Source organism: Solanum tuberosum, unplaced genomic scaffold, assembly GCF_000226075.1.
Source record: "Solanum tuberosum cultivar DM 1-3 516 R44 unplaced genomic scaffold, SolTub_3.0 scf00391, whole genome shotgun sequence".
Lineage (NCBI taxonomy): Eukaryota > Viridiplantae > Streptophyta > Magnoliopsida > Solanales > Solanaceae > Solanum > Solanum tuberosum.
Window position 1 is genome coordinate 140,710 of NW_006239317.1, and position 14,811 is coordinate 155,520.

The 14,811-nt window shown below is 31.2% G+C and overlaps 2 protein-coding genes across 2 annotated transcripts; both read right to left on the reverse strand.

Moving 5' to 3' along the window:
• Positions 1–1,277: 1,277 nt before the first annotated feature.
• LOC102600992 (peptidyl-tRNA hydrolase, mitochondrial) lies at positions 1,278–4,445 on the reverse strand. The gene is made up of 8 exons (XM_006362300.2): positions 4,087–4,445; positions 3,927–4,011; positions 3,135–3,202; positions 2,998–3,048; positions 2,856–2,929; positions 1,967–2,025; positions 1,818–1,894; positions 1,278–1,728 (listed from the first exon to the last, which is right to left on the reverse strand). The coding sequence occupies exons 1-8, from the start codon at positions 4,399–4,401 to the stop codon at positions 1,621–1,623; spliced, it is 837 nt and encodes a 278-aa protein (XP_006362362.1). The 5' UTR covers positions 4,402–4,445; the 3' UTR covers positions 1,278–1,620.
• A 4,291-nt stretch (positions 4,446–8,736) lies between these two features.
• Positions 8,737–11,287, reverse strand: LOC102604017 (cell number regulator 2-like). Its single transcript, XM_006362307.2, has 4 exons — positions 11,156–11,287; positions 11,005–11,076; positions 9,695–9,904; positions 8,737–8,974 (listed from the first exon to the last, which is right to left on the reverse strand). The coding sequence occupies exons 1-4, from the start codon at positions 11,241–11,243 to the stop codon at positions 8,895–8,897; spliced, it is 450 nt and encodes a 149-aa protein (XP_006362369.1). The 5' UTR covers positions 11,244–11,287; the 3' UTR covers positions 8,737–8,894.
• Positions 11,288–14,811: the final 3,524 nt, after the last annotated feature.

The window sequence follows — 14,811 nt, forward strand, 5'->3', positions numbered from 1 at the left end:
CCTTTTCCCATCTGGCTCAGAGTGTCCTCATATATGTTGAATCCAGTGAGAAGAATCTCATCTAACCCATGAACAACAAATCTCAACCCGACAAAAAGATTCGGATCGGAAACCCGAACTCCATCAATAGTGACAAAATCGTCGTCGCCACTGTTCGTTTCCACCAAAATACTGTAATGGGGAAGAAGGATGCAAAGGTATGGGGAACAGGGGAAATAAGGTTGCCGAGTTCACTGATTGTGAGTCGGTGAGAAGGGATGACATGGGGACCTGTTAATTTGGGATGCGCGGGGACCAATAGGATTAATTTGGGTATTTTAATTATGATTCATTTTAGAGGAAAATTGGGTGGGTATTGGGTTATGGGGCAGATAGTTAAGTTTATGGGTTAAAAAAGGGGTCAAACGGGTAGTTTAATAGGATTAAGACACGTGTAAAAAAATAGGGATCCGTTAGTGAGAGGGGTATATGTGTACCTATAATTGGACGGCAGGGGCTTATGTGGACGCAAAGTATAACGGAGGGCATATACGTACCATTTATTAAAGTTCGGGGGTAAATCCGTCCCTTTCCCTTTAAAAAATCCCAAATCATGACATAGAATTCCCAAATCATGATTTTTTTGGAGAATATGGGATTCCATGTCATGATATGAAGATTCCATCCCACAATTTCATATCGTGATATGGTATCGCATGGCCAAACGCTTACTTAGTCTTCTCGAACTTGCACAACTTGCTCAGGATTTTGCTATGTCAAGTAAACCTAGATTACTAAACTCAAAATCGTTAAAGAAATAGTAGATAAGGAAGAGAAGAGAAATTTTTGCAGGAAACTTTTGTATTAGAGAGAACTTGATTGATTTGATTGACAAATTCACAATTTATTAGCCATATTGGTTATGTAAGTCCTTCTACATTTACAAGTAGTCTCCTCTGAACAATATTTAAAGACCTTTCAAGAAAGTCTTTCCTAAATATTTCATAAGAATATAAAGTCTTTCCAAGAAAACTCCCCATGTCTCGAGAATTTTTCCACAAATGCTAGCATTTATTGTGTTAGCATCCCACATGGCAAAAAGATGTGTAAGTGACAGCTAGGTGGAACGATGATATCTATGGAGGGTTATCACATTACTCTCATTTCAATAAACGCAAAAGCATGGGTAAGATTCATATGAAAATTGATTCGTTCTGGAATGTTCAATTGGTTACATGTGAGATCCGCAGGCACAAAAGAAATGCTATTCCTATTGTACCAAACAGACAAATACAAAGTACGTAATTACATATTACGTTTATGAAATGAATTGAAATGTTAATCTTCTATTTGTCTTCTTGTACAAAGAGTGCAAATTCATTATAAGTACTTACAACAAACTAATGCAAGTTAAAAATTACAGTGGCAAAGGGGACCCCCCAAAGAATAAAGTAAAATAAAATAAGTAGAAAACTCTATGAAAAGATCATTACCAAAAATGTTTTAACATGATTTTATGGCGCCATACTAAAGTATTTTAGTATACAAACTATATTTCTGTATCCTGACGAGCCATAATAGGTTGGGGCACCTTTCTCCCATCAATCACCAAATTCTGGAAAAATGAATGAATCCCGTAACCTAAACTGTCAAGTGTTTGGAACTATTCACAAATGTGGCACTTTTGTCGAAGCCCTCGAGCACTAGAATTCTCATTGCTTCCAAACCATTCTGTAACGTGAAGTCCAACTGCATTTTTTTTTTTAAAAAAAAGTATCATCAATATGGGGTTGTGCTCCAGAAGTTTACTTATTAGAATAATAAGAAACAGCAAGTACCTCTTCACGTTCTTGTCGATTAAATGTGCGAAGAACAAAACTTGCTGGATCCATTTTCCCTGGAGGCCTCCCAATGCCTAAAGAAAATATAAAGTTTTAGAACTATAATAACATACATTAATGATGTACTTAAAGATCTGATGAAATACCTATTCGCAAACGTGGAAAATCACGGTTCCCTTTAAGATGATTCATAATGCTCCTCATCCTTTACAACAAAAAAACAAGAGATTAGTCATGCCAGTATCCATGAAACAGAGTGCAGAAATATATCTACTCTAAGAAAATATTGCACAAACAAATTCTTTAGATCACCTAGGTTTTCCAATTTCATTTTTCACTTTTTTTGTTTCACAGTGCTTAATCTAAATCTACCCAGATAGTCTTAATAGTATTGCCTCCATTTTTTTTTATCACGTATCAAGCTTCATAATCCATGTAAGACAAGCCCCAAGGTTTCGTCTAGTGGTGAGAGCGCAATGCGTGATGTGTGGATTAGGTGCACGTCACAAGTTTGAAGTGCGTACCACTAGCTCTAGGGAATTCACTTTTATCAGTAAGAGAAAAACCATATGTTTAATTCTTTCACTTAGAGCCAGGAAAAAAAGAGTCAACAAGCTGTTTTGAGTCCAGCTCAAGATGATAATTTGAGTGTGAAGACTTATGTTAAATTTTCCATCCACAAAACTCTCACCTACCAAGTAAACGTGTAAAACAACGAGAAATTGAGGATGCAAGCCAAAAACTAACAAAACCCAACTATTTGGTCAATAGACCTGCTTGACTTATGAAACTACGCAAATTCATGAATATTACGTCTTCTACACACTTTGATAATCAACCACAAACAGTTTATGAGGAGTGAACTATAAAATGCTAGGTATCCATCAATTATCTTGCTTCTATCATTCAATTACAATCTACATTATTCAGGCATTAAATATCCAAGCAAATAGCTTCTGGAATTGACTTCAGAATCATTATAGGCACGTGATGAAGGTTCTAAGATAAAGAAAACTTTCCAAAAATAAAGATTACCCATTGTGTCCTCCATGACCACCTTTTGGCAATAACCGCAACTTTGCAAAAGGCAGATCTAAGTCGTCAAAAACCTGCAGTTACAAAGTTTACTTAGAAGTTGTTACAAAGATAAGTTCTATGCTCAACTGTCATAGCTTACCACAAGAACTTGCTTCAGTGGAATCTTATAATATGAAACGATTGCGCCAACCTGTAAAACAATGTAAATATCAATTTTATATTACCTGGTGGATGGAAGTTACAAGAGCTAGGTCATGTTAAGATGAGTGAACTTACAGACTCACCACTTGCATTCATGAATGTTTGAGGCTTAGCAAGCATAATTGGAACATCTCCAATGAAACCTAGATAGCAAAAGAACCCAACAAACATGAAAAAGATCCTAAAAACTAAAGAGCAAATTTGAACGACTAAGTTATTTATCAGACTTGTTCCTTCTTTCCAGGTCCATATTTGAAAAAGCTTGGTTAAATATTCTACCCTATTACCATAGCATGCCAATGCAGTTCACCAAAAATAGCCAAATATCAGCATTAAAGGTACAATGTGTAATGAGAAAGAAAATCTTGATGCAACACGGCAAGCCCACTAGCTTCAATGGTTAGCTAAGTTAAATGGAGTGACCGACAAGGGCGTGTGTAAATTCTTTTGCTAATTTAAGTGCATTTGAAGAATGTACAGGAAATACCTACATAATTGAAAAGGTACAGTAAACAAACTGCCCATGTAACAAAGGTTATCATCAACAAAGGGATTACTATTATTAGTATTACTTATTTGATAACCAATAAATCTGAGCGCCAGTGAGCATAATTTGAAACTCGGCAGTAAATCACCTCCCCCTACCCTTCTACACATATACCAGGCAACCCCTAACGTGGGTCTAACCCCACATATCACAGGCTGCACTCTTACCACTAGACCAGTGCTTGGGAATATTAGAACATCACTAACAAACAGATACAAATTATTAGAACCACAAACAGACTAGTCAATGCAATAATATTAGAAAAGATCACTATGTAACAAGATAGAAGGATAACTCTTGAATCAAGGAAAATAAAGTACCTTTCCCAAATTGAGCTTTGAAGGAAACACTGCCCATTGATATTCCTTCAGCATCAGCTATAGTATCTATCATCTCAAAACCCACCTGCCAAATCAAATAATCAACTCATTACATATATATAAAAAAATCAAACACAGAAGAAAAATTAAGAGAACGCACGTTGTGGCGGGTGCCAGCATATCGTTTCCCAGGGTTACCAAGGCCAACGATGAGCCATGGCTGTGGCTTTGGCTTCGGTTTCTCCGGCTGAGGCGCCGATATTGCCGGTGTGTCTGGTGAGGAGGTTGAGGTAATCATTGAACAAGATATTTGGTATAAAGAGCCGGTCGCGGCGGTGTTGCTCATCCAACCCCTCCGATACGAGGATGAATTTAGGGTTTTGGCCACGGAGGAGGAGGAGAAAAGGCAGCGGCCGCGGCGGCAGAGGACCGTCGCCGATGATGCAGTGCTAGAAATTACACATGCTAGTTTCATTGTGCTTTCTATATGTAAAAGGGAGTTGGTGGAAACCGAATTTAGAACAGAAAAGGATTGGTTGAATTGGAATTGCAACACCATGGCGGCCAACGACGTCGTCTTATGTTTTCTAAAAAAGAAAAAAGAAATGTATTAAATAAATAGATGGAAAAGAATAAAGATGTCCTTAAACTTTTTGAATCTTGAAATTGAACAAAAATGCTTTCGATTAATGATTTTGTTTAGAAATGTTTCTTTTGTTAATTGTTTGGCTAAAAAAATGCCCCTATTATTAACACCGTGGATATTTTTTAACCTAATAAAAATTAGGAAAAATCACCCCACACATCTATTTAAAGCTTAATATTACGGTCTTTAGATGTACTTTTTTTATATTACTACTTATAAGATTTTAATTACAGGTATTAACATATTAGTTTTAATTTATTTTATTTTATTAATTAGTTATTATTATTATAATTAATAAGTAAGAGAAATAAATTTAATATTAAAGAAACAATTGTAATTATCTATTATACCTTTTTAGGGATTTTTTTCAATTTTCACACGGCAACCCCCCACCCCCACCCACACCTTCCTCTTTTACCCACATGCAAACCCCACACCCCCACGTTCCTCTTTTACAGAGAAGTAACTTTTTCTCTCTCACCATCTTCAATATTCGTCTTCTTCATTCAAAAAAATCGACAGAATTCTTCCACATGTATATGATTCAATGATGGGAGGAGCTCTACACACGAGAAACTACTTGCATATGTTAACAAGCCTCAATTCGACCCTCTCAAAGTTGTATTTATAAAGAATATGCATCAACAAGATCTAAGCTCAAAGTATTTATTCTATCTTATTGTGTTTTGTTCATAATAAGTAAATCACTTTCACTCTCAATTTTTTTTCTTCAATGTTATTTCAGCGATTGTAGACTGTAATCATGTCTCTTTGCTGAATATATCAGCAATGGAGTTTTTGATATGAGTCTCATTCACATATATGTAAAGTACCATCGTAAAAGGTACACCACAATCATGTAACAATATGGAAGAAGCTAGAACGTTGATGTCGCAACTAGTGAGAGTGAAGTAACTGGAACTGTTGCTAGCAAATTTGGTGGACCCTGCATAACAAAAAAACATGCTCTGGATACTACCAATTATCCTACACCAAGACCAAGGGAATGAACTTTGAAATAGTTGATTGCAGTTTAGACTTTTAATTATTACATGTTTTGATTTTTGGATGATGTATATTTCTTTTGCTACAGTTTTTGACAACAATATATAATATGCATTGTTTTACATTGTCAAATTTATTCTTCCCAGTTTTATACCAGTTGGATACCATTTTCATACATTTTTATTTTCAGTCTTTTTTCTAAAATTTCAAGTTGGATACCAAGTGTATACAAATTGGATATCAATTGGATACAACATTCACTTGTTTTAGGTTGTCTAATTTGGTTGAAATATCAATTACATTTTGATTTTTCCATTTTCCAGTAGGATATCTGTTGGATATCAAATGGATACCAATTTGATACAATATTAACTTGTTTTAGGTTGTCTAATTTTGTTGAAATCTCAATTACATGTTGGTTTTTCAATTCCAATGGAATATCAGTTGGATACCAATCGTTAACTTGTTTTAGGCTGACTAATTCAGTTGAAATCTCAATTACATGTTGCTTTTTTTATTTTTCCAGTGGAATATCAGTTGGATACCAAATGTACCAATTGGATACAAATTTAACTTGTTTTAGGCTGACTAATTCGATTGAAATCTCAATTACATGTTTTTTTGTCAATTTTTTCAATGGGATATCAATTTGATACCAAATCTATACCAATTGGAGACGAAATTAACTAGTTTTAGGCCGACTAATTTAGTTGAAATCTCAATTAAATGTTTTTTTTTTCAATTTTTTCAATTGGATATCAGTTAGATAACAAATGTATACCAATTGGGTACAACATTAACTAGTTTTAGGTTGGCTAATTCGGTTGAAATCTCAATTACATGTTGCTTTTCTAAATTTTCAATGGGATATCAGTTCGATACCAAATGTATACAAATTTGATACAACATTAACTAGTTTTAAGTTGGCTATTTCGATTGAAATCTCAATTACATGTTTTGTTTTTTCAATTTTACCATTGAGACATAAGTTGGATACCAAGGACCCGTTTGGCCATAAATTTTCCAAGTAATATTTGGGGAAAAATTTGGCAAATAGTGTTTGTCCATACAATTTTCCATTATTTGGCAAATATTTTTGGCAAATATTTTTGGCAAATATCCCAAATTCCAAAATACTAGTTTTTTCTAGTATTTGGTCCAAATCTCATTATTTGGGATCTTTTAAAAATTGAAATTTTTACACCAATCTTTTATCTTTTACAAAAACACCTAGTAGTTGTTTGCGTTGTATTACATAATTTTTTACGTGAACACCAAAGTAGTGATGAAATATTCAGTAAATATGAAAGTGATGATATGGTTGTTGGTGAAAATGATGACAATCGGCTCAAGGTAACAAAGTCATGTGCTCATACTTCACGATGTATGGAATGATGCTTGTTGCACTCACTCCAAACTACCACATTGCTCTAGTGTCATGGACACTACTTGTTATTTGTTGCAATGAAGATCCAATTGACTTGTAATAGAAACTTATGGTTAGTTTTAATAGTTTTTAAAACTTATGGGTATAAATCATATTTTTCTAAAAAAGTGAAATATATTTTCCAAATACTATGGCCAAACACATGGTGAAATTTCACCCAAATAATATTTGCCAAATATATTTGGAAATCTATGGCCAAACGCTAGCCAAATGTATACCAATTTCATTCTTAGATTTGACTTAATTTTTCAGTCGGTATCAATTGCATACCAGTGTTACCTAGTTTTTTTACTATACATTTTGAAAAACACTAAATACACAAATGATTAACTAGTACACATAATCCCCTTATGATCATGTTTCATGTTCTTATGCATATCCCTCACACTTGGTACTTTTCATGTACTAATTCATAGTTGTTCCTACATTGTCTCATAATGTAGTGTTCGATGATTCTTATCCTCCCGTTGGTGGCTAGTTGATTGGTTGATTATTGAAGACTTGGTGAATCCTCATGTTCCTAGGACCGTGTCATTTTTACTATATTTTCTTATGTCTTTAGTTTTCAGTTGTTGTACATGGTATATGAGTTATGTCACAACCACTCTTTTGATATATTAGATTGGCTTGTCAAATTCTTTTATTATATGAGACTTTCTACTTTTGTCTTTTGTGTTGTGTTGTATGTATATCAAGTGGGTTGTAGAGCCTCTCAGGATTTTATACGCCATGTCGCGTCTAGAGTATCTTGGGTTGTGACACTTTGCCAAGAAACAACTTAATTTTTGCATAACAAGATTCCAAAAAGCAAAAGTAATTTTTTCTCAAAAGAAGAACAAACTCACGAAAACAACAATGAACCTCATAGAGCTTTCAGTGAAAGTGTCTTAAGTTGTTTTGATTGTGAATTGTGTTTTAAGTCCTAACATTGTAAGATCTATTCCTGTGTTATAAAGGAATTCAAATCATTTCATTTACAAGTAGCTTATTGCGTTCATGGCTAGAGTTAACTTTGAAGAGTTGGTTGAAGTCTATATCAACTAGAGTTGATGTTGTTGGCAATATATTTGTTGCTTAGTTTCATTTTGTAATAGGGTTATTACAAGGGGAGAGATTAGGAGTTGGTGCAATTTTGTGAGATAAATCGTGGTTATTCATCCCTTGAGTAAAGAGGTTTCCAAGTAAACTGTCTTGTCCTTTACTTTAAGTGTATCTATTTTTGTTGTTCATAATATTGTCAGGGTATGTGGTCCCTTTATTACTTGTGGTGTACTCATACAAGCCATCAAAAATTGATGGACAAGTTTAACTGGGGGCTATCTTTCTATGAAATCATAAAAATATAATTAGTTGCTCTGTCAAATTTCCTATATACTTTTTTTGTCCCAATTTATGTCACACTTTTTGTTTTTTGAGAGTCAGACAATTTAAATTTGACCGGCAATTTGCGCATGGAATCATCAAATTTTCTGAAACGAAATTTCTATATTTGTAAACTAAGCAAAAAGTACTATAAGTCACAATAATTGATAATTCAAAATGTTTAAAAAGTCTATGAAAAACTCATGATAAAAAATAGACTTGTTTGAATTTTGAAATTCGAAAAGTGCCACATAAAATGAGACAGAAGAAGTATTAAAAATAAGCTTGATCTGCTACTTGAAAATTTGATTTGAGAAAGAACAAGAGAAAACTTTATTTATATAGCATAGAACAAATTTAAGAGCTACAAGGTAGGTTCACAACTATTGATAAGGAAATTAAAGCAAACATTTCTCACTTGATACATGCTAAGATTAAAAACAAAACAAAACAATAGAATAAATAAGAAAGTAGAACACATGAGCCTGCAGGTGTTTTGAAACCTCTTTTAACGATTCATTCCTGGTGCAATATGGGGAGGCACAGTAACTCCAGCTTGACTCCATCTCTGAGCGTTAGCCATCCATCCTTTACAATCACAAATTCAAATCAATTTAACCATGCATGTGTTATAACCACTCAATTTATCTGACATCATTTGATTCGACACGATTTTTTTTTTGAAATTTGTGGTTTAAAACACTCACTTGATCATTTCTGTGACTATAAATCATTTCACTAAGGATAAAAAAAGTACTTCTTCTATTTCATATTAATCGAATTTGTGAGGCAATAAACACACATATTAAAAAAAAAATTTAAGAACATAATTTGAACCATAATTTCCACTACTGTTCTTTGTGGAATCATAAATATATATATAACTTTGTAACTAGTGTGATTTATCTCTTGGAAAATATAAAACTTCAATAAATAAAAGGACAAATATGAAAAAATTTCAAACACCCATCTTAAACTTTGAACAATTCAATTTATTTAAACAATGAAAAAACCCTCAAAATCTAGTTAATATGAAATAGAGGAAGTAATTTTAAAGTTAAATGATTTTCAATTAAAGAAATCTGACATATACGTACTTTTATAGATAGACTAAAAAAATGTGTCACATAAATTTGGAAAGAAAGAACATAATAACAATTAAGAGAAAAAAACAACAAAATACAACACTTTGTTAATTAATTATGTGACATTAGATCGATCTGAATATTCAAGTTGTATAACGTCATATTATTTCGATCCCAACATTTCACTATAAAAAGTTAAAAAATGATAATATCTGTATTATACCTAGGGTGGGGTCAAAACCGCGGTTTTTGAGTTCTCTGTATTCTTGGCAAACAGCACAAGGAAGACAGCAGCAATGGACAAAGCAATCTCCACAAGGGTCTTCTGGCAAGCTAAAGAAAGCTCTCAATTTTGTACGATATGTGCATGTGTAGATACAAGCCCAACCAACATGAGCCAAACAATAGTATATTACACCAGCATGAACACAAGCTGCAAAATTATCATGTAGTCATTAATGAATATACATATTGTCACGACGCCACAACATACCCAGTGGAATGTATGCAGATCTTATCACTATCTCATGGCCAGTAACATACACATAATTTTGTACGTGTCGATATTCAAAAATAAATTATTGATATAACAACATTATATTAATAAAAACTATTTAAAGTATAAAACAGTACAATTTATCATTGTGTCCAATACCGTTTGAATCTCTACAACATTACTTTTATCTAAAAAGCCCCCAAAAAGTAAAACCCAAATTAGGGCTTGCTGAGGATCAAACTCGGCGACACTTGAGAGTAAACCAACGAGCAAAGGAAGCTCACTTGTTCAAGTTGTGTCATTAATTTATTTCAACCTATGTTCCCATTTTTTCCAGATTCTTATATCGACACCCCTTAATATAGGATGGGTCCGCAGAGAGGCGTATCCAGAATTTGGGCAAGATGAGTGCATGATTACAAAAAAATGCATCTTAAGTATAAATTTTACCGGTTTGACTTTTAGGTGCTTAATATGAACCATTAAAATTTAAAAATATATTATATGTCCAAAATATATAATACTACTAGCTAGTTTTAAATTTTAATATACACATTTGATTTAATTATATAAAGATTTTACAGTTCTAAATTTTTTAGGAACTTTCAATATAACACACTTAGATTTTTTGAAAGATTAAAGGAAAAATAAAAAAGAAAAATTAGTTAAAACATCAAAAGTGTAACCGATAACCACTTGGAGAGGTGTTACTCAAAAGGACAAGAGATATAAGACTTAAATTTTTATCCTCACTTAGAGAGGTGCACCCAATCATCATTGTATTATTATATGATACTTTGAACGTGGGGTTCACACATTTATATTTAAATATTTTTTAAAAATATAGCACTATTATATGTGATCTAGAGAGGAAAGTATAGGTTCACGTGAACCCACAACACCCCCTCTAGATAGGCCCCTGAGTCAGCCCTTGCCGATTGAGGTAGAGAGACTGTTTCCAAGAGTCCCTCAGCCTCAGCTATATTGCCACAAACCATTAAAGGAAAATTATGAAAACGAAAAATACAATAACTTACAAGTAGTTCCTTGATCAATTATCTCAACATTTCTTCCAAAGGTAACACAAGGACAGCAACAAGTGACACAACCTGTAAATAATCAAAAACTAACCGATTAAAATTCAGAAAAATCACCAATATTTGATTTTGAAAAAATTAGGGTTCTTACAGTTCGATGCATCATCAAAACAACCACATAATCCGGTGGTCCATTCTCCCGCCGCCGGAGTTCCAATTACGGCTGATTTTGCAGACATAGTAGAAAAACTATAAACTTAGGCTAGCAAGTATATTATTTATTTTAATTGTGTGTATAATGGAGAAGTTGTAAACTTATTTATATAGTTGAGTTTAGACAAGAAAAATAATTTTGTAACTTAGAGACATGCACTATCGTGTAACAATATTAAACTACAATATGCTCATATTCAAATTAATTATTACTAATTGATGAACTGTCAATTATAGTATGTACAACTTTATACTATATGATTACATGCATTGCTGGATTTGGATGTTATCTCCCTCAAATGGAGGCAGTTCAAAGTTTGAAGTGGTCAACAAGAATTTCTCTACTCTATCATTCTCCTACCTTTGTTTTTTTTTCTTCTTCTAATTTTTCAAAGTCAACTCACATGCATCCTCAAAATAGAGGGAAAACGACATGATATACCCTTAACAAATTTGTGATTTAGAGCTAATATATCTCTCGTTATAAAAGAGGTTTATATATATATATTCTTACTGTTACACAAATGGTCAGGTATCCCCTTTTAGTCTAACAACAGTGAAAAAATAATAATTTTAGATTAACTTTTTGTATTTTTTAAAAATATTTTTGAATTTATTATTTTGATGGCTAAATTTATTTTTTGATTCATTTTCTTGTAAAATTTATCATGGATACCCAAATTTTTTTACAAATACAAAAACGAAATTACAATATAGCTCCTATTCCATACATATTTTTAAAAATAAATCTAATATTTTTACACTTAAAATGAAAGAAAAGATTAGATAAGAATAAGTTACTCAGATAATGACAAGCAAATAGAACTATAAGATATATATAAAAAAAAACTCAAATTAGCCGTTGAATAAAAGAAGTAAAAAAAAAAACTTGTAAGAGAAAAATCAAATATACTCTTGACTTTGCTAGAAGGAACACATATACCCTTATATGGAATTTTTTAAAATAAAAAAATTAAAAAAGTAAATTTAAAATTAATGTTTTCATTTAAAAAAATGGTAATATATATATATATATATATGAGAGCCATTCTTATAATGATAAGGATATATAAGAGCCATTTTTGTAATGATAAAGATATATATTAGCCACTTCTATAAAGAAACATATATCAATTTTAAATCACAAAGTTAAAAAATATACCATGCTCTTTTCCCTAAATTTGATAATATAAGTGACAAACTTTAGACCAGAATGACGCCTTCTATTTTGTATAACTTATAGTCTTGAACATAGGGGTGTACAAAATCGAACTGAAAACTGAATCAAACCGCAAATTGAGTCAAATTGGAAAAAAAATCCGACTAGTGGTTTGGTATTGGAAAAAAAAAATCAACTATTTGGGTTGGTTTGATTTTAACTAAAATAAACCAACCCGACATTATATATGTAATTTTAAAATTTTATTTTATACAGAAAAATATTTACTTTGATATAATTTTAAAATATTTCTTATACTATTTCATAGTTTTTATCTTTTAATATATTATTTCAAGTTTAAAACTTAGAATTCGGAATGGTCCAATAAAGATTATAGTTCATAGATGTTGATAATTATTATAAAACTTAAATCAAAATCAAATTAATACTAATGCAAAAAGAAAATCAATTCAACACTAAGAATGACAATAATATTGAATATTTGTTCTTTAGTTTTACATTGGTTTAGACAATTAAAATACATAATCTAATTTTAATTTTCCTTAAATATTTAGTAATGTAACTAATACTTATTAAACTTATTTTAGCATGATTTAGTACTTTTAAATTATGATCATTTTCATTATGACTTTGCATTATTTATTTTATATGATGATTTCATTATTATTTTTTATTGAATATTTTAGTGTCATCAGTACTCATCTCATATTTTGTGTTATTTTCTTAAGAAACACCTTAGATAATTGTATTTTGGTTGGACTAAAGAAATATTTGGAGCACAAGTTAATTATATGTTTGTATGCAAACTTTACCGAAAAAATAAAAAAATCCGAGGTTTATTAGTTTGGTTTGATTTATAAATTTAAAAATTTGACACAATGATTTGGTTTGGTATTTGAAAAACCCAAACCAACCCAAGGTTGAAAAACCCGAAAAAATCCGAATTTTATTAGTTTGATTTGGTTTATAAATTTAATTTTTTTACATAAATGGTTTGATTTGATATTTGAAAAATCTGAACCAACCCGGTCATGTACGCCCCTAATTCAACATATCATTAGGGATGTTGTAATTGAAAGAGAGTACTTTACCCCTGTTTATATGATATATATTTTTAGTCCATTTTAAAAAAATATATTTTTATATTAGGAAAATATTTTAATTTTATATTTCTCATTTTGATGAATAAACATGATATATAAGTGTCAAGCCTATCCCCAATGATATATATATTACAAATATTTAGAACTTATTTCGGATCAGAAATTTTAAAAATAAAATAAAGTTATAGTGAAAGTGAATTACATAAATCAATTTACTTTTTTACATGCTAATTGGCCATAAAATAAGAAAAACTATACTCACTTTTAAATTTTTAGATGAGATGAATGCGTTGCAACACTTAAAATACAAAGGATATCAGGTTGTCCAATATGAAGTATGAATTTATTCAGGACTTCAAACACTTTTCATGAGCTAGCTCCTTCCACCTTGGGAATTTGGTGGTGATCCTTATGAATGACGTCCAAGGAATATCTCAATTTTATGTGGGGTGGTATGAATTTGAATTAGTCGGTGTTATTGAATTGTTTCACTAGGATGGTCACACAATGGAATTTAGTAACATAATTTATCATGGTGTCAAGCAGAGAGGTGTTGCGTTTGAGTCTCACTACAATTCATTATTTAAAAGATTTTTTATGTGCTTAACTCACGTATAAAAGAATCAGGCTTTCACGTGAGATGACATATTATTTCGACATAATTATATAAATAAAAGTGTGATTTCTTTAATAGATTAAATTTTTTGACAAAATTGTCACATGATCCAAATACCAACTTTTTTACTTTCTGGATGACAGCAATCAATCATTTGGAATGCAATAAACTCTTCAATTACTTTGAATGTTTTTTCATATTAGATTCAAGATTAATGACATTCAGAAAGATTTTCATGTTGGTAAATGGTAAGTTTATAAAAAACTATTAAACTACCTTTTTCTGGCAATGTAGTTGTATACTGCAGTAGTTACAAGTAAGAACAGTTAAATATATTTTCGAATATCTAAAAAACTATTTATGCCAATGTCATTTTCTATGAGAGTTGTTTTATTTATTTATTTATTTATTTTTAAAAAAATTACAACAACCTGAAAAACATGATAGCATAAAATATGAATATCATTACACCAATAATAATAATAAAAATTATATTAAGAAAAATAAGAGCAATAATATAGTAAGTTTCCATACATATCATCTATATATTATTTATAAGATTTATAATAAGTAGAATTAGTAACCAAAGATTAAGATACATAACTACTCATAATAAGTCGAATTGATAATCTAGAATATAAAACAAGTAACTTCTCATAATTATGAGTTAAATAAGAAACCCTAAAATAAGTAAG

What these genes read in the sequence shown, in the direction of transcription:
- LOC102604017 (XM_006362307.2), bottom strand. Translation starts at nt 11,243, where the DNA reads ATGTCTGCAAAATCAGCCGTAATTGGAACTCCGGCGGCGGGAGAATGG. An exon ending in TTTTGATGATGCATCGAACT is followed by an intron (nt 11,077 to 11,155) that starts GTAAGAACCCTA and finishes GATTATTTACAG; the next exon opens with GTTGTGTCACTTGTTGCTGT. An exon ending in AATTGATCAAGGAACTACTT is followed by an intron (nt 9,905 to 11,004) that starts GTAAGTTATTGT and finishes ATAATTTTGCAG; the next exon opens with CTTGTGTTCATGCTGGTGTA.
- LOC102600992 (XM_006362300.2), bottom strand. Translation starts at nt 4,401, where the DNA reads ATGAAACTAGCATGTGTAATTTCTAGCACTGCATCATCGGCGACGGTC. An exon ending in TGAATGCAAGTGGTGAGTCT is followed by an intron (nt 3,049 to 3,134) that starts GTAAGTTCACTC and finishes ATTGTTTTACAG; the next exon opens with GTTGGCGCAATCGTTTCATA. An exon ending in CACTGAAGCAAGTTCTTGTG is followed by an intron (nt 2,930 to 2,997) that starts GTAAGCTATGAC and finishes TTGTAACTGCAG; the next exon opens with GTTTTTGACGACTTAGATCT.